The sequence below is a fragment of the Oncorhynchus clarkii genome, chromosome 31 (assembly GCF_045791955.1).
Source record: "Oncorhynchus clarkii lewisi isolate Uvic-CL-2024 chromosome 31, UVic_Ocla_1.0, whole genome shotgun sequence".
In the NCBI taxonomy this organism is placed as follows: Eukaryota; Metazoa; Chordata; class Actinopteri; order Salmoniformes; family Salmonidae; genus Oncorhynchus; species Oncorhynchus clarkii.
Genome location: NC_092177.1, coordinates 10,932,759 through 10,958,490, shown reverse-complemented (window position 1 = coordinate 10,958,490; position 25,732 = coordinate 10,932,759). Strand labels below are relative to the sequence as shown.

Sequence of the window (25,732 nt, the reverse complement as noted above, 5' to 3'; positions counted from 1 at the left end):
TCTCTCTCTCCTTCCAGGGTAATATTATAGCTACTCTCTCTCCTAACAGGGTAATATTATAACTACTCTCTCTCTACTTCCAGGGTAATATTATAGCTACTCTCTCTCTTCTTCCAGGGTAATATTATACCTACTCTCTCTCTCCTTCCAGGGTAAAATTATAACTACTCTCTCCTTCCAGGTTAATATTATACCTACTCTCTATCCCCTTCCAGGGTAATATTATAACTACTCTCTCTCTTTCCAGGGTAATATTATAACTACTCTCTCCTTCCAGGGTAATATTATAGCTACTCTCTATCCCCTTCAAGGGTAATATTATAACTACTCTCTCTCTCTTTCCAGGGTAATATTATAACTACTCTCTCCTTCCAGGGTAATATTATAGCTACTCTCTATCCCCTTCAAGGGTAATATTATAACTACTCTCTCTCTCCTTCCAGGGTAATATTATAACCTCTCTCTCCTTCCAGGGTAATATAATACATACTCTCTCTCTCCTTCCAGGGTAATATTATAACTACTCTCTCCTTCCAGGGTAATATTATACCTACACTCTATCCCCTTCCAGGGTAATATTATAGCTACTCTCTCTCCTTACAGTGTAATATTATAAATACTCTCTCTCTCTTTCCAGGGTAATATTATAAAAAACTCTCTCCTTCCAGGGTAATATTATACCTACTCTCTATCCCCTTCCAGGGTAATATTATAGCTACTCTCTCTCCTTACAGTGTAATATTATAACTACTCTCTATCTCCTTCCAGGGTAATATTATACCTACTCTCTATCCCCTTCCAGGGTAATACTATAGCTACTCTTTATCCCCTTCCAGGGTAATATTATAACTACTCTCGCTCTCCTTCCAGGGTAATATTATAACTACTCTCTATCCCCTTCCAGGGTAATATTATAACTACTCTCTCTCCTTACAGTGTAATATTATAACTACTCTCCATCCCCTTCCAGGGTAATATTATAGCTACTCTCTCTCTCCTTCCAGGGTAATATTATAACTACTCTATATCCCCTTCCAGGGTAATATAATACCTACTCTCTCTCTCCTTCCAGGGTAATATTATAACTACTCTCTCTCCTTCCAGGGTAATATTATAGCTACTCTCTATCCCCTTCCAGGGTAATATTATAGCTACTCTCTCTCTCCTTCCAGTGTAATGTTATAGCTTCTCTCTCTCTCCTTCCAGGGTAATATTATAGCTACTCTCTCTCTCCTTCCAGGGTAATATTATAGCTACTCTCTCTCCTTCCAGGGTAATATTATAACTACTCTCTCTCTACTTCCAGGGTAATATTATAGCTACTCTCTCTCTCCTTCCAGGGTAATATTATAACTACTCTCTCTTTCCTTCCAGGGTAATATTATAACTACTATCTCTCTCCTTCCAGGTTAATATTATACCTACTCTCTATCCCCTTCCAGGGTAATATTATAACTACTCTCTCTCTTTCCAGGGTAATATTATAACTACTCTCTCCTTCCATGGTAATATTATAGCTACTCTCTATCCCCTTCCAGGGTAATATTATAACTACTCTCTCTCTCCTTCCAGGGTAATATTATAACCTCTCTCTCCTTCCAGGGTAATATTATACCTACTCTCTCTCTCCTTCCAGGGTAATATTACAGCTACTCTCTCCTTCCAGGGTTATATTATAACTGCTCTCTCCTTCCAGGGTAATATTATAACTACTCTCTCCTTCCAGGGTAAAATTATAACTACTCTCTCCTTCCAGGGTGATATTATAGCTACTCTCTATCCCCTTCCAGGGTAATATTATAGCTACTCTCTCTCTCCTTCCAGGGTAATATTATACCTACTCTCTATCCCCTTCCAGGGTAATATTATAGCTACTCTCTCTCCTTACAGTGTAATATTATAACTACTCTCTCTCTCCTTCCAGGGTAATATTATAAAAAACTTTCTCCTTCCAGGGTAATATTATACCTACTCTCTATCCCCTTCCAGGGTAATATTATAGCTACTCTCTCTCCTTACAGTGTAATATTATAACTACTCTCTATCTCCTTCCAGGGTAATATTATACCTACTCTCTATCCCCTTCCAGGGTAATACTATAGCTACTCTCTCCTTCCAGGGTAATATTATAACTACTCTCTATCCCCTTCCAGGGTAATATTATAACTACTCTCGCTCTCCTTCCATGGTAACATTATAACTACTCTCTCTCCTTACAGTGTAATATTATAACTACTCTATCTCTAATTCCAGGGTAATATTATAGCTACTCTCTATCCCCTTCCAGGGTAATATTATAGCTACCCTCTCTCTCCTTCCAGGGTAATATTATAACTACTCTCTATCCGATTCCAGGGTAATATAATACCTACTCTCTCTCTCCTTCCAGGGTAATATTATAACTACTCTCTCTCATTCCAGGGTAATATTATAGCTACTCTCTATCCCCTTCCAGGGTAATATTATAGCTACTCTCTCTCTCCTTCCAGGGTAATATTATAGCTACTCTCTCTCTCCTTCCAGGGTAATATTATAGCTACTCTCTCTCTCCTTCCATGGTAATATTATAACTACTCTCTATTCCCTTTCAGGGTAATACTATAGCTACTCTCTCCTTCCAGGGTAATATTATAACTACTCTCTCTCCCCTTCCAGGGTAATATTATAACTACTCTCGCTCTCCTTCCAGGGTAATATTATAGCTACTCTCTATCCCCTTCCAGGGTAATATTATAACTACTCTCTCTCCTTACAGTGTAATATTATAACTACTCTCTATCCCCTTCCAGGGTAATATTATAACTACTCTCTCTCCTTCCAGGGTAATATTATAGCTACTCTCTATCCCCTTCCAGGGTAATATTATAGCTACTCTCTCTCTCCTTCCAGGGTAATATTATAGCTACTCTCTCTCTCCTTCCAGGGTAATATTATAGCTACTCTCTCTCTCCTTCCAGGGTAATATTATAACTACTCTCTATCCCCTTCCAGGGTAATATAATAGCTACTCTCTCTCTCTCCTTCCAGGGTAATATTATAGCTACTCTCTATCCCCTTCCAGGGTAATATTATAGCTACTCTCTATCCTCCAATGGTAATATTATAGCTACTCTCTATCCTCCAATGGTAATATTATAGCTACTCTCTCTCTCTCCTTCCAGGGTAATATTATAACTACTCTCTATCCCCTTCCAGGGTAATATTATAACTACTCTCTATCCCCTTCCAGGGTAATATTATAACTACTCTCTCTCCCCTTCCAGGGTAATATTATAGCTACTCTCTCTCTCCTTCCAGGGTAATATTATAACTACTCTCTCTCCCTTTCCAGGGTAATATTATAGCTACTCTCTATCCCCTTCCAGGGTAATATTATAACTACTCTCTCCTTCCAGGGTACTATTATAGCTGCTCTCTATCCCCTTCCAGGGTAATATTATAGCTACTCTCTATCCCCTTCCAGGGTAATATTATAGCTACCCTCTCTCTCCTTCCAGGGTAATATTATAACTACTCTCTATCCCCTTCCAGGGTAATATAATACCTACTCTCTCTCTCCTTCCAGGGTAATATTATAACTACTCTCTCTCATTCCAGGGTAATATTATAGCTACTCTCGCTCTCCTTCCAGGGTAATATTATAGCTACTCTCTATCCCCTTCCAGGGTAATATTATAACTACTCTCTCTCCTTACAGTGTAATATTATAACTACTCTCTATCCCCTTCCAGGGTAATATTATAACTACTCTCTCTCCTTCCAGGGTAATATTATAGCTACTCTCTATCCCCTTCCAGGGTAATATTATAGCTACTCTCTCTCTCCTTCCAGGGTAATATTATAGCTACTCTCTCTCTCCTTCCAGGGTAATATTATAGCTACTCTCTCTCTCCTTCCAGGGTAATATTATAACTACTCTCTATCCCCTTCCAGGGTAATATAATAGCTACTCTCTCTCTCTCCTTCCAGGGTAATATTATAGCTACTCTCTATCCCCTTCCAGGGTAATATTATAGCTACTCTCTATCCTCCAATGGTAATATTATAGCTACTCTCTATCCTCCAATGGTAATATTATAGCTACTCTCTCTCTCTCCTTCCAGGGTAATATTATAACTACTCTCTATCCCCTTCCAGGGTAATATTATAACTACTCTCTATCCCCTTCCAGGGTAATATTATAACTACTCTCTCTCCCCTTCCAGGGTAATATTATAGCTACTCTCTCTCTCCTTCCAGGGTAATATTATAACTACTCTCTCTCCCTTTCCAGGGTAATATTATAGCTACTCTCTATCCCCTTCCAGGGTAATATTATAACTACTCTCTCCTTCCAGGGTACTATTATAGCTGCTCTCTATCCCCTTCCAGGGTAATATTATAGCTACTCTCTATCCCCTTCCAGGGTAATATTATAGCTACCCTCTCTCTCCTTCCAGGGTAATATTATAACTACTCTCTATCCGATTCCAGGGTAATATAATACCTACTCTCTCTCTCCTTCCAGGGTAATATTATAACTACTCTCTCTCATTCCAGGGTAATATTATAGCTACTCTCTATCCCCTTCCAGGGTAATATTATAGCTACTCTCTCTCTCCTTCCAGGGTAATATTATAGCTACTCTCTCTCTCCTTCCAGGGTAATATTATAACTACTCTCTATTCCCTTTCAGGGTAATACTATAGCTACTCTCTCCTTCCAGGGTAATATTATAACTACTCTCTATCTCCTTCCAGGGTAATATTATACCTACTCTCTATCCCCTTCCAGGGTAATACTATAGCTACTCTCTCCTTCCAGGGTAATATTATAACTACTCTCTATCCCCTTCCAGGGTAATATTATAACTACTCTCGCTCTCCTTCCATGGTAACATTATAACTACTCTCTCCTTACAGTGTAATATTATAACTACTCTCTCTCTCCTTCCAGGGTAATATTATAGCTACTCTCTATCCCCTTCCAGGGTAATATTATAGCTACTCTCTCTCTCCTTCCAGGGTAATATTATAGCTACTCTCTCTCTCCTTCCAGGGTAATATTATAACTACTCTCTCTCTCCTTCCAGGGTAATATTATAAAAAACTTTCTCCTTCCAGGGTAATATTATACCTACTCTCTATCCCCTTCCAGGGTAATGTTATAGCTACTCTCTCTCCTTACAGTGTAATATTATAACTACTCTCTATCTCCTTCCAGGGTAATATTATACCTACTCTCTATCCCCTTCCAGGGTAATACTATAGCTACTCTCTCCTTCCAGGGTAATATTATAACTACTCTCTATCCCCTTCCAGGGTAATATTATAACTACTCTCGCTCTCCTTCCATTGTAACATTATAACTACTCTCTCTCCTTACAGTGTAATATTATAACTACTCTCTCTCTCCTTCCAGGGTAATATTATAGCTACTCTCTATCCCCTTCCAGGGTAATATTATAGCTACCCTCTCTCTCCTTCCAGGGTAATATTATAACTACTCTCTATCCCCTTCCAGGGTAATATAATACCTACTCTCTCTCTCCTTCCAGGGTAATATTATAACTACTCTCTCTCATTCCAGGGTAATATTATAGCTACTCTCTATCCCCTTCCAGGGTAATATTATAGCTACTCTCTCTCTCCTTCCAGGGTAATATTATAGCTACTCTCTCTCTCCTTCCAGGGTAATATTATAGCTACTCTCTCTCTCCTTCCAGGGTAATATTATAACTACTCTCTATTCCCTTTCAGGGTAATACTATAGCTACTCTCTCCTTCCAGGGTAATATTATAACTACTCTCTCTCCCCTTCCAGGGTAATATTATAACTACTCTCGCTCTCCTTCCAGGGTAATATTATAGCTACTCTCTATCCCCTTCCAGGGTAATATTATAACTACTCTCTCTCCTTACAGTGTAATATTATAACTACTCTCTATCCCCTTCCAGGTTAATATTATAACTACTCTCTCTCCTTCCAGGGTAATATTATAGCTACTCTCTATCCCCTTCCAGGGTAATATTATAGCTACTCTCTCTCTCCTTCCAGGGTAATATTATAGCTACTCTCTCTCTCCTTCCAGGGTAATATTATAGCTACTCTCTCTCTCCTTCCAGGGTAATATTATAACTACTCTCTATCCCCTTCCAGGGTAATATAATAGCTACTCTCTCTCTCCTTCCAGGGTAATATTATAGCTACTCTCTATCCCCTTCCAGGGTAACATTATAGCTACTCTCTATCCTCCAATGGTAATATTATAGCTACTCTCTCTCTCTCCTTCCAGGGTAATATTATAACTACTCTCTATCCCCTTCCAGGGTAATATTATAACTACTCTCTATCCCCTTCCAGGGTAATATTATAACTACTCTCTCTCCCCTTCCAGGGTAATATTATAGCTACTCTCTCTCTTCTTCCAGGGTAATATTATAACTACTCTCTCTCCCTTTCCAGGGTAATATTATAGCTACTCTCTATCCCCTTCCAGGGTAATATTATAACTACTCTCTCCTTCCAGGGTACTATTATAGCTGCTCTCTATCCCCTTCCAGGGTAATATTATAGCTACTCTCTATCCCCTTCCAGGGTAATATTATAGCTACTCTCTCCTTCCAGGATAATATTATAGCTACTCTCTATCCCCTTCCAGGGTAATATTATAACTACTGTCTATCCTTCCAGGGTAATATTATAACTACTATCTCTCCTTCCAGTGTAATATTATAGCTACTCTCTATCCCCTTCCAGGGTAATATTAAATGGAGTTGTTGTGGTCCATTTGAAGTCTTCCAAGCCATAGACTGGAGAGGCATGGCTGTGTGTGATACTGATTCTTGATTATCATGTCAATGAGGTTGCTCAGTCAGTGTTTGGTTCTAGGCTAATATTACTGCCACAGAGTAGCCTCCTGCAGACCTGCTCGGCATACGCATGCACAACACGCACGCACGCACGCACACACACACACACACACACACACGCACACACACCTCTCAGTCAACACATGTACATTCGTAGTGGTCAGGAATAGCCTCAGTGGATAAAGACTGAGGACTGCATGTAAGGTTAACGAAGCGTCAAGATCTAAGGCTAATCTCACTAATTGGTCGCTTATTTTCTCTCTCTCTCGCTCTTCTCTCCTCTCCCTCTCTCTTTCGTGTCAGTCTTTCATCTTTTAAGGCCAGGCCACTTAGAAATGCATTAGCAAACAAATAAACAATCTATTTGACTCCTTTCTCTCTCTCTCTCTCTCTCTCTCTCTCTCTCTCTCTCTCTCTCTCTCTCTCCCTCCCTCCCTCCCTCACACAGACTGACACTCCTCTGTTTCCTCACACAGACTGACACCACTGTTTCCACACAGACTGAAACTCTGCTGTTTCCTCACAGACTGACACCACTGTTTCCTCACACAGACTGACACCACTGTTTCCTCACACAGACTGACACCACTGTTTCCACACAGACTGACACCACTGTTTCCACACAGACTGACACTACTGTTTCCACACAGACTGACACCACTGTTGCCTCACACAGACTGACACCATTGTTTCCACACAGACTGACAAGCTGCTGTTTCCACACAGACTGACACTACTGTTTCCACACAGACTGACACCACTGTTTCCACACAGACTGACACTCCGCTGTTTCCTCACACAGACTGACACTCTGCTGTTTCCTCACACAGACTGACACTCTGCTGTTTCCTCACACAGACTGACACTCCTCTAGTGGCAGGGCGGAGGTTTCTGCGCTGTCACAGAACATATTGGTCTTATAACACACTGGGGACACTGACATGCAAGGTCATGGGTTTTTAGAGAGAGAGAGAGAGGCTACTCATTAAACATCACTGTCTGATAAAGCGGTGTGTCTTTGCGGTCCAGTAACACCAGATGTTAGAATGCTGAATGTCATTCTGGTGACAGCTTTCCCTCTCTCGGATTTCATCTTTCTATCTCCCCACTGTCTCTCCTTCCCTCCATCTCTCATTTTTTCTCTCTCCCCTCTCTTCCTCTCTCTCCTAGACACGGTAGTTATGGCCAGGAGTGCGACCCATTATGGATTTGTGCCAGTACAAAGCGTAGAGACATAATTAAAGAGCATCCATTAGTGCTGTGATTACAGTGGACCTAGCCCTCTGAAACCTGACAGATACATCACACAGACATGGATGGAGAGAGAGAAATGAAGAGGTATTGTGAGGACAGGATACTGTGAGGGCATGGTACTGTGAGGGCAGGATACTGTGAGGGCAGGGTACTGTGAGGGCAGGGTACTGTGAGGGCAGGATACTGTGAGGACATGATAATGTGAGGACAGGGTACTGTGAGGGCAGGATACTGTGAGGGCAGGATACTGTGAGGACATGATAATGTGAGGACAGGGTACTGTGAGGGCAGGATACTGTGAGGGCAGGATACTGTGAGGGCAGGGTACTGTGAGGACAGGGTACTGTGAGGACAGGATACTGTGAGGGCATGGTACTGTGAGGGCAGGATACTGTGAGGACAGGATACTGTGTACTAAATGTCTTCCATATTATACTATAATATATCATTAGGGTTCAAATCTAGGAGGAGAGTAGTGGGGTTGGATACTGTACTGTATTAGTAGAACAGTAGGCTTGGGCGAAAGTTAGCTGAGCTCCTGAGAGACATAAAATCCACTGTAGGTGTAGAACGGCCACATATGAAATCAAATTGTATTAGTCGCATGCGCCGAATACAACAGTAGACCTTACAGTGAAATGCTGAATACAACAGGTGTAGTAGACCTTACAGTGAAATGCTGAATACAACAGGTGTAGTAGACCTTACAGTGAAATGCTGAATACAACAGGTGTAGTAGACCTTACAGTGAAATGCTGAATACAACAGGTGTAGTAGACCTTACAGTGAAATGCTGAATACAACAGGTGTAGTAGACCTTACAGTGAAATGCTGAATACAACAGGTGTAGTAGACCTTACAGTGAAATGCTGAATACAACAGGTGTAGTAGACCTTACAGGGAAATGCTGAATACAACAGGTGTAGTAGACCTTACAGGGAAATGCTGAATACAACAGGTGTAGTAGACCTTACAGGGAAATGCTGAATACAACAGGTGTAGTAGATCTTACAGGGAAATGCTGAATACAACAGGTGTAGTAGACCTTACAGGGAAATGCTGAATACAACAGGTGTAGTATACCTTACAGGGAAATGCTGAATACAACAGGTGTAGTAGACCTTACAGTGAAATGCTGAATACAACAGGTGTAGTAGACCTTACAGGGAAATGCTGAATACAACAGGTGTAGTATACCTTACAGGGAAATGCTGAATACAACAGGTGTAGTAGATCTTACAGGGAAATGCTGAATACAACAGGTGTAGTAGACCTTACAGGGAAATGCTGAATACAACAGGTGTAGTAGACCTTACAGGGAAATGCTGAATACAACAGGTGTAGTAGACCTTACAGGGAAATGCTGAATACAACAGGTGTAGTAGACCTTACAGGGAAATGCTGAATACAACAGGTGTAGTAGACCTTACAGGGAAATGCTGAATACAACAGGTGTAGTAGACCTTACAGGGAAATGCTGAATACAACAGGTGTAGTATACCTTACAGGGAAATGCTGAATACAACAGGTGTAGTAGACCTTACAGTGAAATGCTGAATACAACAGGTGTAGTAGACCTTACAGGGAAATGCTGAATACAACAGGTGTAGTATACCTTACAGGGAAATGCTGAATACAACAGGTGTAGTAGATCTTACAGGGAAATGCTGAATACAACAGGTGTAGTAGACCTTACAGGGAAATGCTGAATACAACAGGTGTAGTAGACCTTACAGGGAAATGCTGAATACAACAGGTGTAGTAGACCTTACAGGGAAATGCTGAATACAACAGGTGTAGTAGACCTTACAGGGAAATGCTGAATACAACAGGTGTAGTAGACCTTACAGGGAAATGCTGAATACAACAGGTGTAGTAGACCTTACAGTGAAATGCTGAATACAACAGGTGTAGTAGACCTTACAGGGAAATGCTGAATACAACAGGTGTAGTAGACCTTACAGGGAAATGCTGAATACAACAGGTGTAGTAGACCTTACAGGGAAATGCTGAATACAACAGGTGTAGTAGACCTTACAGGGAAATGCTGAATACAACAGGTGTAGTAGACCTTACAGGGAAATGCTGAATACAACAGGTGTAGTAGACCTTACAGGGAAATGCTGAATACAACAGGTGTAGTAGACCTTACAGGGAAATGCTGAATACAACAGGTGTAGTAGACCTTACAGGGAAATGCTGAATACAACAGGTGTAGTAGACCTTACAGGGAAATGCTGAATACAACAGGTGTAGTAGACCTTACAGGGAAATGCTGAATACAACGGGTGTAGTAGACCTTACAGTGAAATGCTTACTTACGAGCCCCTAACCAACATTGCAGTTTCAAAAAATACAGATAAGAATAAGAAATAAAAGTAACAAGTAATTAAAGAGCAACAGTAAAATAACAACAGCAAGACTACATACAGGGAGTACTGGTACAGAGTCAATGTGGAGACCATATACAGGGGGTACTGGTACATATTCAATGTGGAGACTATATACAGGGGGTACTTGTACATATTCAATGTGGAGACTATATACAGGGGGTACCGGTACATTTTCAATGTGGAGACTATATACAGGGGGTTACGGTACAGAGTCAATGTGAGGAGGCTATATACAGGGTGTTACGGTACAGAGTCAATGTGGCGGTTATATACAGGGGGTTACGGTACAGATTCAATGTGGAGACTACATACAGGGTGTTACGGTACAGAGTCAATGTGGAGACTATATACAGGGGGGTACCGGTACAGAGTCAATGTGGAGACTATATACAGGGGTACTGGTACACATCCTGGTAATCCGTCTGGCCCAGCGGCCTTGTGAATGTTGACCGGTTTAAAGGTCTTACTCACATCGGCTGCGAAGACCGTGATCACACAGTCTTCCGGAACAGCTAGAGCTCTCATGCATGTTTCAGTGTTATTTGCCTCGAAGCGAGCATTGAAGTCGTTTAGCTCGTCTGGCAGGCTCATGTCACTGGGCAGCTTTCGGCTGTGCCTCCCCTTGTAGTCTGTAATGGTTTGCAAGCCCTGCCACATCCGACGAGCTTCAGAGCTGGTGTAGCACGATTCGATCTTAGTCCTGTATTGACGCTTTGCCAGTTTGACGGTTCGTCAGAGGGCATAGCGGGATTTCTTATAAGCTTCCGGGTTAGAGTCCCGGTCCTTGAAAGTGGCAGCTCTAGCCTTTAGCTTAGTGTGGATGCTGCCTGTAATCCATGGCTTCTGGTTGGGGTATGTACGTACGGTCACTGTGGAGACGACATCATCGATGCACTTATTGATGAAGCCAATGACTGAAGTCGTGTACTCCTCAATTCCATTGGATGAATCCCAGAACATATTCTAGTCTGTGCTAGCAAAACAGTCCTGTAGCTTAGCATCTGTTTCATCTGACAACTTTTTTATTGATCTCGTCACTGGTGCTTCCTGCTTGAACTTTTGCTTGTAAGGAGGATAGAATTATTGTCATATTCCCCAAATGTAGGTCGAGGGAAAGCTTCGTACGTGTCTCTTTGTGTGGAGTATTTTTCCTCTGGATGCTGATAGAAATTTGGTCAAACTGATTTAAGTTCCCCTGCATTTAAGTCCCCGGCTACTAGGAGCGCCGCCTCTGGGTGAGCGTTTTCTTGTTTGTTTATGGTGGAATACAGCTCATTCAATGCTATCTTAGTGCCAGCCTCTGACTGTGGTAGTATGTAAACAGCTACAAAGAATACAGATTGTTTACAAACAGCTACAAAGAAACCAGCTGTTTACAAAAATACATAGTCTGCTGCCCCTTGTCTTACCAGACGCCTCTGTTCTATCCTGCCGGTACATCATATAACCAGCCAGCTGTGTGTTGATGTTGTCGTCATTCAGCTATGACTCCGTGAATCATAAGATGTTACAGTTTTTAATGTCCCATTGGTAGTTTAATCTTCAGTGTAACTCGTCGATTTTATTGTCCAAACATTGCATGTTTGCTAGCAGAATGAAGGATAGTGGGGGTTAATTCAATCGCTTGCAAATTCTTAGAAGGCAGACAGACTTTTGGCTCCTCTTTGGTCGCCTACTCTTCACGCAGATCACGGGGATCAGGGCCTGCTCCCGAGGAAGCAGCGTATCCTCAGAATCGGGCTCGTCAGAGTCGTGAAAGGAAAAAGGATTCTGCTAGTCCGTGGTGAGTAATCGCAGTCCTGATGTCTAGAAGTTATTTTTGGTCATAAGAGACGGTAAAGGCAACATTATGTACAAAATAGGTAAAACAATAAGTTACAAACAATGCAAATAAGCAAACAAAAAAACACAACCGGTAAAATGTCTGCCATCTTCTCCGGCGCCATTTTATACTGTAGATTCCAAGAACACAGGATGAGATGTTACTATCCTTTGTGCAAGCACTTCCAAGAGTTCATGAACAGTGAGCCTGGTGAAATTTGGGGAGCGCATCGTCAGTAGTATACCTTTGGTTCCTAGGGTGTTTCGGCCTTTCACACTATACACCCTCCCCAAAGGCGGCCAGCGACAGGGTGATCAATCCTACGCTTGCGTCCCATTCCCAATTAGTCATAGGAGTTGCCTTGTTGTTGATAGCCAACATCCCATGGGACTAGGCATGGCAGGGGCGTCCTCCTCCCTGAGTCAAGCATTGTTGACCGCATACCTCCTGGCCCTCTCACTTCGGGGCCCAGCTGGGGTCTTTCCTCTTCATCCAAAGCCACTGACTGCTGCTTTCTGCCGCCTCCGATACAGCTTTGATTGCCGAACGCTGGCTCTGGTCCTTAATTCCCAGGTCTCTAAGCAGTAGATGTTGCCACAAAACCTCTGCAGCTCACCTCCACTGGTCGGACTTCTGTGTTCCAGCCATGATGCCATGCTTCGGCAGCTAGATCGGCATAGCGCAGATGTTTTCGCTCATAAGCCTCATCGACTGAGTCCTCCCAGGGTACTGTGAGCTCAATGATGAAGACCTTCTTGAGTGAACGGGACCAGAGCACCATGTCATGTCTTAGGGTGGTGGTTGCGATCTCCGGAGGAAACACAAGTTGCCGGCCAATGTCAGCTAGCATTTTCCAGTCGCGTGCCAAGCGCAGCTGGTCTCGCTCATACCATTGGTGAAGATTAACTGGTGTTGGAAGGGCGTCATATGTTGCTCTGATGGAAAAGCTCAACCTCCTCGCTTCCATGGCCCACAGATTCTTCCAGCTGATCTTCCTCTTCTCCACACAGTTCCATCGAGTCCACTGTCCCTGTTTGGCAAGAGAGACTGCCTTGGCCCACCTTGCAGCCTCCTCCTGATGGCGTACTTCCTGCACTACCATCTTCCGCCGCTCTGGTGCAGTGGCCTTACTCCAAGCAGCACGGCTAGTTAGCCCAAGGCCTCCTCTCCCTTGCTGAACATGACCCACAATGTCAGCATGTCTGAGGGCTGCTGTTGCCTCCTGGACTGCTTTTCCTGGCCTCCATTTGCGCCCAGTTGCGCGTTGTTGCTCACCACTGGGTCTCGAGATTCATTCAGTGTCATCTGGAGCCTGGTTTTTGCACACTTGAATTCCTCTGTTAGACAGGCGAGGGGCAGCTTGAGGACACCATCTCCATAGAGGCCTATGGTGGTAAGGCATCGTGGAACTCCGAGCCACTTCTTTAAGTAGCCTGTGACTCCTCTTTCCATCTTCTCCACTGTTGAGATTGGAACATCATACACTGCTAGGGGCCACAACACCCGGGGTAGGAGACCAAACTGCAGACACCAGGCCTTTAACTTTACAGGTAGCTGGGTGTTGTCGATGGACTGTAGGCTACTACTGATGTCTTTGCGCAGCTGTTGCACCTGGTCTTTGTCCTTCAGGCTTGCATCATACCACCTTCCAAGGCTTTTTATCGGCTGCTCAGACATAGTTGGGATTTGGTCATCTCCGATTAAGAATTTCAGGTCAGAGAGTACTCCCTTCACAATCGAGATGCTGCGTGATTTGGTTTAATCTTCATACGGGCCCAGCTGATGTTCTCCTCAAGTTTTCTGAGCAGTCTCCTGGTGCATGGGACAGTGGTGGTCAATGTTGTAATGTCGTCCATGTAGGCGCTGAGTGGAGGGAGGCGGAAACCAGAGTCGACTCGCTGTCCACCAGCAACCCATTTTGAGGATCTGATGATAACCTCCATTGCCATTATGAATGCCAACGGAGAAATGGTACATGAGAAATGGTACATGCCGGACGTCTGATGTGTTCTTATACACTTTGTACGGGACTCCATTTGGCCCCGGGGCTGATGCTGTTCTTGCACTGTGTTTTCCACCTCTTTCCATGTCGGAGGGCTGGTCTCAATATGATGTTCCGGGGGTTCAATGGGTGGGATATCTGATGGGATGGCCAGATGTTCATGTCGCTTTGAGTCAAAGTTTGTTGTTCTCAGGTGCTCCTCTAGGTCTTTCTTTGTTGTTTTTAGAGCTCCACTTTTTTCCTTCGTGAAGAGACTTTTAAGGAACTTGAAGGGATCTTAATAGAATCGAGTTCTAGTTTGTTCTTTCATCCTTCTGCGTTTCCGTAGGTTCTCTGCTCTACGGAGGGATGTCAACTGGGTTTTGATGTCAGCCTGAAGTGCCTCTATGCCCTCCTTTTCCACTTCTGAGGCCTTCTTCCACTGTTTCTTAAGCTGTCTCCTTTCTTGAACGAGGCGCTTGATTTCTTGTTGCCTCCTGGAAACTGGTGGAGTTGGAACCTTTCTCCCGCCTTTTGCCTCTTGCACTCCAAAGCTTTCTGCCCCGTACTCATAGATGATGTCCCCCATCCTCTCCAACTTCTTCTCCACTGTGCCTCGAAGTTTCTCGAGGATCAAGGTAAGGTCAGTATTCACTGTTTCCCACAACTTCTTGTCACTGGCACCAGGCCACTTCACATACGATCTGTGCCCTGGTAGTCTCCTCTCGACTGCAGGTCTGGGAGGCTGGGTGAGTTCCACTCCTGTTGTTGGTTCCACCTCAGTTGTTACTTTGGTGCTTGAGTTTACGTCCTCCATGATAGTGGTACTGATGCACTGCAAACTATGGTTTGCGTCCAGTTGCTGTGCTTCATTCGACTGATTTGATCGCTTTCGCAGAAAGTAATCAATGCAATCAAAGTAATCCTCTGTCTCTCTTTACACAAACACTCCTTCTTCCCCTGGTGGATCCTCAACCCATGGTGTGATGTAACTTTCCTCCAACCACAGACACATACCTGCATCTGTTTGTGGCCCGCTGTTGCAGCAGAACTTGTGACAGTTGCTGTGGTGTTCTCGTGCTGTGCTCTCATTACTCGTAGTCGTTTCCGGTCCAGTCGTTACCATGTTGTCAGCCGATGAGTCATCTTCCACCCCCGCTCTCGCAGACTCTAGGGGTATGTTGTCTTTCTGTAGCTAAAGCGGGTGTTTCCAACATACTGCGAAGCATGGGAAACTACAGAAATGGGAAGCTACCCCATGACTGTCCCAGTGGGGTCTATTCCCTCCTGTCAGCCGTCTCTCCGTGCCGCCACAAGGACTTTCCCCTGTTGTCAGCTGATCTTTCTCAGCAGTCACTGGACAAGTCCAGATATTCAGATTCCAAGAACACAGATGTTACTATCCTTTGTGCAAGCACTTCCAAGAGTTCATGAACAGTGAGCCTGGTGAAATTTGGGGAGCGCATCGTCAGTAGTGTACCTTAGCAGTAGTAGTAGTACTAGTAGAGTTATAGTGCAGTATTAGAACAGTAGAGTTATAATGTAGTAGTATTAGAACAGTAGAGTTATACTGTAGTAGTATTAGAACAGTAGAGTTATACTGTAGTAGTAGAACAGTAGAGTTATACTGTAGTAGTATTAGAACAGTAGAGTTATATTATAGTATTAGAACAGTAGAGTTATACTGTAGTAGTATTAGAACAGTAGAGTTATACTGTAGTAGTATTAGAACAGGTGTTGCTGCCTCTGTACCCCTGTTCTCTTATGTCCTCTTCTCTCCTGCCATGTCCTCTCCTGTCCTGCCCTGTCCCTCTTCTGTCCTGCCCTGTCCTCTCCTTCCCTGCCCTGTCCTCTCCTTCCCCGCCCGTCAAATCAAATCATAATCAAATCAAACGTATTTATATAGCCCTTCGTACATCAGCTGATATCTCAAAGTGCTGTACAGAAACCCAGCCTAAAACCCCAAACAGCAAGCAATGCAGGTGTAGAAGCACGGTGGCTAGGAAAAACTCCCTAGAAAGGCCAAAACCTAGGAAGAAACCTAGAGAGGAACTAGGCTATGTGGGCTGGCCAGTCCTCTTCTGGCTGTGCCGGGTGGAGATCATAACAGAACATGGCCAAGATGTTAAAATGTTCATAAATGACCAGCATGGTCAAATAATAACAATCACTGTAGTTGTCGAGGGTGCAGCAAGTCAGCACCTCAGGAGTGCTTGGCTTTTCATAGCCGATCATGAAGAGTATCTCTACCACTCCTGCTGTCTCTTGAGAGTTGAAAACAGCAGGTTTGGGACAGGTAGCACGTCCGGTGAACAGGTCAGGATTCCATAGCCCCAGGCAGAACAGTTGAAACTGGAGCATCAGCACGGCCAGGTGGACTGGGGACAGCAAGGAGTCATCATGCCAGGTAGTCCTGAGGCATGGTCCTAGGGCTCAGGTCCTCCGAGAGAGAAAAAGAAAGAGAGAATTAGAGAGAGCATACTTAAATTCACACAGAACACCGGACAAGACAGGAGAAGTACTCCAGATATAACAAACTGACCCTAGCCCCCCGACACATAAACTACTGCAGCATAAATACTGGAGGCTGAGACAGGAGGGGTCAGGAGACACTGTGGCCCCATCCGATGATACCCCCGGACAGGGCCAAACAGGAAGGATATAACCCCACCCACTTTGCCAAAGCACAGCCCCCACACCACTAGAGGGATATCTTCAACCACCAACTTACCTTCCTGAGACAAAGCCGAGTATAGCCCACAAAGATCTCCGCCACGGCACAACCCAAGGGGGGGGGGGGCAACCCAGACAGGAAGATCAAGTCAGTGACTCAACCCACTCAATTGACGCACCCCTCCTAGTGACGGTATGAAAGAGCCCCAGTAAGCCAGTGACTCAGCCCCTGTAATAGGGTTAGAGGCAGAGAATCCCAGTGGAAAGAGGGGAACCGGCCAGGCAGAGACAGCAAGGGCGGTTCGTTGCTCCAGAGCCTTTCCATTCACCTTCCCACTCCTGGGCCAGACTACACTCAATCATATGACCCACTGAAGAGATGAGTCTTCAGTAAAGACTTATGTCGACACAGAGTCTGCGTCTCTCACATGGGTATGCAGACCATTCCATAAATATGAAGCTCTATAGGAGAAAGCCCTGCCTCCAGCTGTTTACTTAGAAATTCTAGGGACAATTAGGAGGCCTGCGTCTTGTGACCGTAGCGTACTTGTAGGTATATACGGCAGGACCAAATCAGAAAGATTGGTAGGAGCAAGCCCATGTATTGCTTTGTAGGTTAGCAGTAAAACCTTGAAATCAGCCCTTGCCTTAACAGGAAGCCAGTGTAGGGAGGCTAGCACTGGAGTAATATGATAAAAAAAATTGTCAGGATTCTAACAGCCGTATTTAGCACTAACTGAAGTTTATTTAGTGCTTTATCCGGGTAGCTGGAAAGAGCATTGCAGTAGTCTAACCTAGAAGTAACAAAAGCATGGATACATTTTTCTGCATAATTTTTGGACAGAAAGTTTCAGATTTTTGCAATGTTATGTAGATGGAAAAAAGCTGTCCTTGAAACAGTCTTGATATGTTCGTCAAAAGAGAGATCAGGGTCCAGAGTAACGCCGAGGTCCTCCACAGTATTATTTGAGACGACTGTACAACCATCAAGATTAATTGTCAGATTCAACAGAAGATCTCTTTGTTTCTTGGGACCTAGAACAAGCATCTCTGTTTTGTCCGAGTTTAAAAGTAGAAAGTTTGCAGCCATCCACTTCCTTATGTCTGAAACACAGGCAATTTTGTGAGGGCAATTTTGGGGCTTCACCATGCTTCATTGAAATGTACAGCTGTGTGTCATCCGCATAGCAGTGAAAGTTAACATTATGTTTTCGAATGACATCCCCAAGAGGTAAAATATATAGTGAAAACATTAGTGGTCCTGAAACGGAACCTTGAGGAACACCGAAATGTACAGTTGATTTGTCAGAGGACAAACCATTCACAGAGACAAACTGATATCTTTCCGACAGATAAGATCTAAACCAGGCCAGAACTTGTCCATGTAGACCAATTTGGGTTTCCAATCTCTCCAAAAGAATGTGGTAATCGATGGTATCAAAAGCAGCACAAAGGTCTAGGAGCACGAGGACAGATGCAGAGCCTCGGTCTGACGCCATTAAAAGGTCATTTACCACCTTCACAACTGCAGTCTCAGTGCTATGATGGGGTCTAAAACCAGACTGAAGCATTTCATATACATTGTTTGTCTTCGGGAAGGCAGTGAGTTGCTGCGCAACAGCTTTTTCTAAGATTTTAGAGAGGAATGGAAGATTCGATGTAGGCCGATAGTTTTTAATATTTTCTGGGTTAAGGTTTGGCTTTTTCAAGAGAGGCTTTATTACTGCCACTTTTAGTGAGTTTGGTACACATCCGGTGGATAGAGAGCCGTTTATTATGTTCAACATAGGAGGGCCAAGCACAGGAAGCAGCTCTTTCAGTAGTTTAGTTGGAATAGGGTCCAGTATGCAGCTTGAATGTTTAGAGGCCATGATTATCTTCATCATTGTGTCAAGAGATATAGTACTAAAACACTTGAGTGTCTCTCTTGATCCTAGGTCCTGGCAGAGTTGTGCAGACTCAGGACATCCTTTGGAGGATTACGCAGATTTAAAGAGGAGACCGTAATTTGATTTCTAAGGATCATGATCTTTTCCTCAAAGAAGTTCATGAATTTATTACTGCTGAAGTGAAAGCCATCCTCACTTGGGGAATGCTACTTTTTAGATAGCTTTGCGACAGTATCAAAAATAAATTTCGGATTGTTCTTATTTTCCTCAATTAAGTTGGAAAAATAGTTTGATCGAGCAGTTCGATACTGCACAGTACTGTCTTTCCAAGCTAGTCAGAAGACTTCCAGTTTGGTGTGGCGCCATTTCCGTTCCAATTTTCTGGAAGCTTGCTTCAGAGCGCGGGTATTTTCTGTATACCAGGGAGCTAGTTTCTTATGACAAATGTTTTTAGTTTTTAGGGGTGCAACTGCATCTAGGGTATTGCGCAAGGTTAAATTGAGTTCCTCAGTTAGGTGGTTAACTGATTTTTGTCCTCTGACGTCCTTGGGTAGGCAGAGGGAGCCTGGAAGGGCATCAAGGAATCTTTGTGTTGTCTGAGAATTTATAGCACGAACTGAACTGAATTATGGGTAATTAGATCAAAAACACTGTGCTGTTGTGGAAGATATGTAGCAGTAGCGTGTAGCGTGATATCCCTTTTGAATGTGCAGGATGTGACCATTATGCACCAATACTCCCCCAGGACAACAAAAAAAACACTACTCGATCTAAAGAGCCACTAGTTACTATGAAATGTCTTTCCCCATGTCACAGCATTACCATGGATACAAAATACTCCCTGTGTTTTGGTGTAGTTCTTCATTCTCGGGGTCAATTCATCAGTACAGAATGACAGCAGATCAAACAACCTCAAATTCACCAATATCTGAATATATTCATTTAATACATTCACCATACTCAGTATCTATAGATCTATGGACTGTGTCGACTGTTAGCAAAGTAATGCATTTTTTTCTATATATTACTGTTCTGTAGCTAAATAAATGTCATGTACAGTTGGAGTAGAAGAGAAGAGATGGAGGATTAATATGAAATATGTGCTGGGTGCAGTAGAAATTAGTTGACATGAGGTGCTAAGCCCTGGCAATGGTGACACATTAGAGCTGCTAATGGCTCTGATGGTGGAAACACAGAGAGGTGTCACAATGAACAGACGGGTGAGAGAGTGGGAGAGAGAGGGAGAAAGAGATACAAACATAGAAATACACTGTATATACAGCAGTATGTGAACACCCCTTCAAATTAGTGGATTCAGCTATTTCAGCCACACCCACTGCTAACAGTTGCATAAAATTGAGCACATTGCCATGCAATCTCCATAGACAAACATTGGCAGCAGAATGGCCTTACTGAAGAGCTCAATGACTCATGGCACCGGGCACGGACTCCTTTCCAACAAGTCAGTTCGTCACATCTCTGCACTGCTAGAGCTGCCCCTGTCAACTGTAAATGCGGTTATTGTGAAGTGGAAACCTCTAGGAGCAACCACGGCTCAGCTGAGAAGTGGTAGGCCACATAAGCTCACAGAACGAGACAGCTGAAGCACATAGCGCGTAAAAATTGCCTGTCCTTAGTTGCAACACTATATACTGAGTTCCAAACTGCGTCTGGAAGCAATGTTAGCACAATGAAATGTTCATGAAATGGATTTCCATGGCTGAGCAGCTGCACACACGCCTAAGATCACCATGCGCAATGGCTGGAATGGTGTAAAGCTTGCCGAAATTGGACTCTGGAGCAGTGGAAATGCATTCTCTGGAGTGATGAATCACGCTTCACCATCTGGCAGTCCGACGGACAAATCTGGGTTTGAGGGATGCCAGGAGAATGCTACCTGCCGGAATGCACAGTGCCAACTGCAAAGTTTGGTAGAGGAGGAATTATCATCTTGGGCTGTTTTTCATGGTTCGGACTAGGCCCCTTAGTTTCAGTGAAGGGAAATCTTAACGCTACAGCATACAAGGACATTCTAGATGATACTGTTCAACCAACTTTGTAGCAACAGTTTGGGGAAGGCCCTTTCCTGTATCAGCATGACAATGCCCCCGTGCACAAAGCCAGGTCCAAACATAAATGGTTTGTCCAGATCGGTATGGAAGAACTTGACTGGCCTGCACAGAGCCCTGACCTCAACCCCATCGACCACCTTTGGGATGAATTGGAACGCCGACTGTGAGCCAGGCTTAGTAATCGCCCAACATCAGTGCCCGACCTCACTAATGCTCTTGTGGCTGAATGGAAGCAGAAATGTTCCAACATCTAGTGGAAAGCTTTACCAGAAGAGTGGAGGCTGTTATAGCAGCAAAGGGGTGGACCAACTCTATGTTAATGTCCATGATTTTGGAATGAGATGTTCGACGAGAAGGTGTCCACACACTTTTGGTCAAGTGTGTGTGTGTATTTCTAAACACTTCTGTATTAATGTGGATGCTACCATGATTACAGATAGTCCTGAATGAATCGTGAATAATAATGAGTGAGAAAATTAGAAACACATATATCATACAAAATGCTAACCTTCCATGTTATTGTAATGGTGAGAGGTTAACATGTCTTGGGTGAATGACATTTGTACATCTGTAACTTTCTCTCTCATCGTTATTCACGATTCATTCACAACTATCTGTAATACTGCATGATTCCATGTGTGTTATTTCATAGTTTTGATGTCTTCACTATTATTCTACAATGTAGAAAATAGTAAAAATAAAGAAAAACCCTGGAATGAGTAGGTTTGTCCAAACTTCTGACTGGTACAGTATATTACAGTACAGTATAATACAGTATATTACAATACATTACATTACATTATACTGTACAGTATATTACAGTACATTACATTACAGTAGAGTATAATACAGTACAGTATTTCACAGTATATTACAATACATTACATTACATTATACTGTACAGTATATTACAGTACATTACATTACAGTAGAGTATAATACAGTACAGTATTTCACAGTATGTTACAATACATTACATTATACTGTACAGTATATTACAGTACAGTATAATACAGTACGGTATATCACAGTATATTACAGTACATTACAGTACAGTATAATACAGTACAGTATATCACAGTACAGTAGTTTTTATCTAACCTACATTGCTTATTCTTTCTCTCTCTAGCTCCGTAGCTCTCTATATATAGGCCTATCTCTTACACACATATGCATATGAAAACACACACACACACACACACACACACACACACCACACACACACACACACACACACACACACACACACACACACACACACACACACACACACGCTCTCTCTCTCTCCCTTTGTCTGCTCTGAAGTTGTTACATAAGCAGGGTTACCCTGACGATCAGGCCTGCTGGGAGATCCAGGGCAGAGGCGCTGGGCCTGTGTACGTGTGTACGTGTGTACGTGTGTGTGTGTCATATGATGTGCAAGTCTTTAAAAACAATTGATCGGTCTATATGATGGTGAGTGGAAATGTTGTGCATCTCTGTGTGTATAGGAACTTTGTGTGTGCGTCAGTGTGTGTGTAACCTGTGTGTCTGTATGGTGGTACTGTAGGAATGCACCACCTCACACCACCTAACACACTACCTAACACTACCTACACCTCACAACACCTAACACACTACCTAACACTACCTACACCTCACACCACCTAACACACTACCTACACCTCACACCACCTAACATCACCTACCACCACCTACCTCACACCACCTAACATCACCTAACACTACCTACACCTCACACCACCTAACATCACCTAACACTACCTACACCTCACACCACCTAACACACTACCTACACCTCACACCACCTAACATCACCTAACACTACCTACACCTCACACCACCTAACATCACCTAACACTACCTACACCTAACACCACCTAACACGACCTACACCTCACACCACCTAACACACTACCTAACACTACCTACACCTCACACCACCTAACATCACCTAACACTACCTACACCTAACACCACCTAACACAACCTACACCTCACACCACCTAACACCACCTAACACACTACCTAACACTACCTACACCTCACACCACCTAACATCACCTAACACTACCTACACCTAACACCACCTAACACCACCTAACACACCACCTAACACTACCTACACCTCACACCACCTAACACACCACCTAACACTACCTACACCTCACACCACCTCACACCAACTAACACACCACCTAACACTACCTACACCTCACACCAACTAACACACCACCTAACACTACCTACACCTCACACCACCTAACACACCACCTAACACTACCTACAGCTCACACCACCTAACACACCACCTAACACTACCTACAGCTCACACCACCTAACACCACCTACACCTCATACCACCTCGCACCACCTAACACTACCTCACACCACCTACACCTCACACCACCTAACACGACCTACACCTCATACCACCTCACACCACCTACACCACCTACCACCACCTACACCTCACGCAACCTAACACCACCTCACACCACCTACACCGCATGCCACCTACACCTAACACCACCTACACCTAACACCACCTACACCTCACACCACCTAACACCACCTACACCTCACACCACCTAACACCACCTACACCTCACACAACTAACACCACCTACACCTCACACCACCTAACACCACAGACACCTAACACCACCTACCTCACACCACCTACACCTAACACTGCCTACATCTAACACTACCTAACACCACCTACACCTAACACTGCCTACACCTAACACCACCTAACACTACTTAGCACTACCTAACACCACCTAACACCACCTAACACTACTTAGCACTACCTAACACCACCTAACACTACTTAGCACTACCTAACATCACCTAACACTACTTAGCACTACCTAACACCACCTACCTGATGTGCTTTTACTCCATATTAATTTCTGCTGATGTTCTCCTGCTGTGTTTCTCCTTGTCCTCTTTACCCACAATCCTCATTGTTCTCTCCTTCCAGCTTATCACTAGCTACCACAGCCACAAATAACTAAACTCTGCATATTTCTTCAAATTATCTTCTTAAAATATGACTTTAAACCTAACCTTAACCATAACCACACTGCTAACCTTGTGCCTAACCCTAACCACACTGCTAACATTGTGCCTAACCCTAACCTTAAATTAATATCTAAAAGCACATTTTTGTTTTCATTAACTTTTGTGAAAAAGCCAATGTTGACTTGTGGCTGTGGTAACTAGTAACATTCTTCCTTCCAGGGTGTATTTGTCTTGGTTCCCATGGCAACAGAATCTCATATCTAATCCGGTTTGAGAGGCTTTCTCTCCCTACCAGGCAGCTGTGGTATAGTGCTGACACACTGATCAATCCCAACATTAAAGGCATGATGTATTGTTGTCTCTACCTTCTTGCCCTTTGTGCTGTTGTCTGTGTCCAATAATGTTTGTACCATGTTTTGTGCTGCTACCATGTTGTTGTCATGTTGTGTTGCTACCACGCTATGTTGTCATGCGTTGCTGCCTTGCTATGTTTTTGTCTTAGGTCTCTCTTTATTTAGTGTTGTTTCTGTTGGTGTGATTCTTCACACTATACTTGATTGTTTTATCACATAAACTGAAAGTAGTCAAACTATTCGAATTTTAGCAACCAGGAAATGGCGGAGTTATTTCTGCATAGTGCACCTTTAAAGTTCTATTCTCTCGCTCTCTCCACCTTTCTCTTTCTCGCTCTCTCACTCTGCTACAGGTGGGCGATTAACCTTTCCCAAGCCTGTGCCCTCCGACTTCCCAGACACCAGTCGTCACGCCGACCAGCCCGTCGACGACCCCTGCCCCCCCAGCACTGCCGTCAGCCAACCAGAAACAAGCACCACTCTGGACCTGCGAAACGGCCTGCCTGTCAACCCTCCTCCTCCTGCTAATCTCCCACCTCTCCCTCCCCCTCCTCTAGCCTCAGTCCCAGCCCCGGTCAGCCCCGACCTTCTTCCCCCTTCTCCGCCCCTGCCTGACATGAGCCCCCAGCGGCCCACCACCCTCGCCCTGAAGACCCTGCCGCGCCCCAGCACCGCCAAGGAGAATGGGGGACCCCCAAAAGGCGTCAATGAGGAAGAGGAGGAGAGGAAGGTGATGGAGGAAGATCTAAAAAAGTGTATTGAGGATTTTAGGAAGATCAAAGTTCCTAAAGTCTTCCCTGACAAGAAGAGGCACTGGCAGAGCGACCTATTGAAAAAATACGACGCCTAGGGGCATTGACGTTACCACGGCAACCTAACAGACCCAACACAATAAGATGGTGTTACTGTGTATATCGGATTACAGTAATAAGCAGTGTGTATCAACGATTGGCTTGAATAGGACTTGCATTAAATTGGCATTGGACTTTAGAAATCAGGCATGAAACTGTACTAGACCACATTGATTCCAGTGGTTTTATTATCACATAATGCTTTCTGGTTCATGGTTCCATATACTCACCTTTACTTGAAGCAAAAAACTATGAGGACAATACAATTAAGTGTTAACAACACAATGGAACAAATACGTTTACAGGCTAGTGCTGCTGATGAAGATATCTACTTTACATGTCAACAGCAAATGGATCCTATGTCTGATATTAGACTGGACAACTATAATATCATATACAGAGGACTCCTATGACTGATATTAGACTGGATCTATATACTGTATAATATCCAGAGGACCATGAACTAAAATGGGACTGATATTCTTGCCAATGAGAAAAATATCCTTATAGAGAATGTTACTGCAATGTCTTTAACCCACACAGAGGAAACAGAGTTTTCAGTT

The 25,732-nt window shown here is 43.7% G+C and overlaps 1 protein-coding gene across 1 annotated transcript in view; it reads left to right on the top strand.

The window, feature by feature from the left end:
• LOC139391112 (BTB/POZ domain-containing protein KCTD12-like) overlaps positions 1-25,168 on the top strand; it is a 36,687-nt gene extending 11,519 nt beyond the window's left edge. The window contains exon 2 of the mRNA XM_071138639.1: positions 24,672-25,168. Coding sequence (XP_070994740.1) covers positions 24,672-25,168 — 497 coding nt within the window. The remainder of the gene's footprint in view (positions 1-24,671) is intronic.
• Positions 25,169-25,732: the final 564 nt, after the last annotated feature.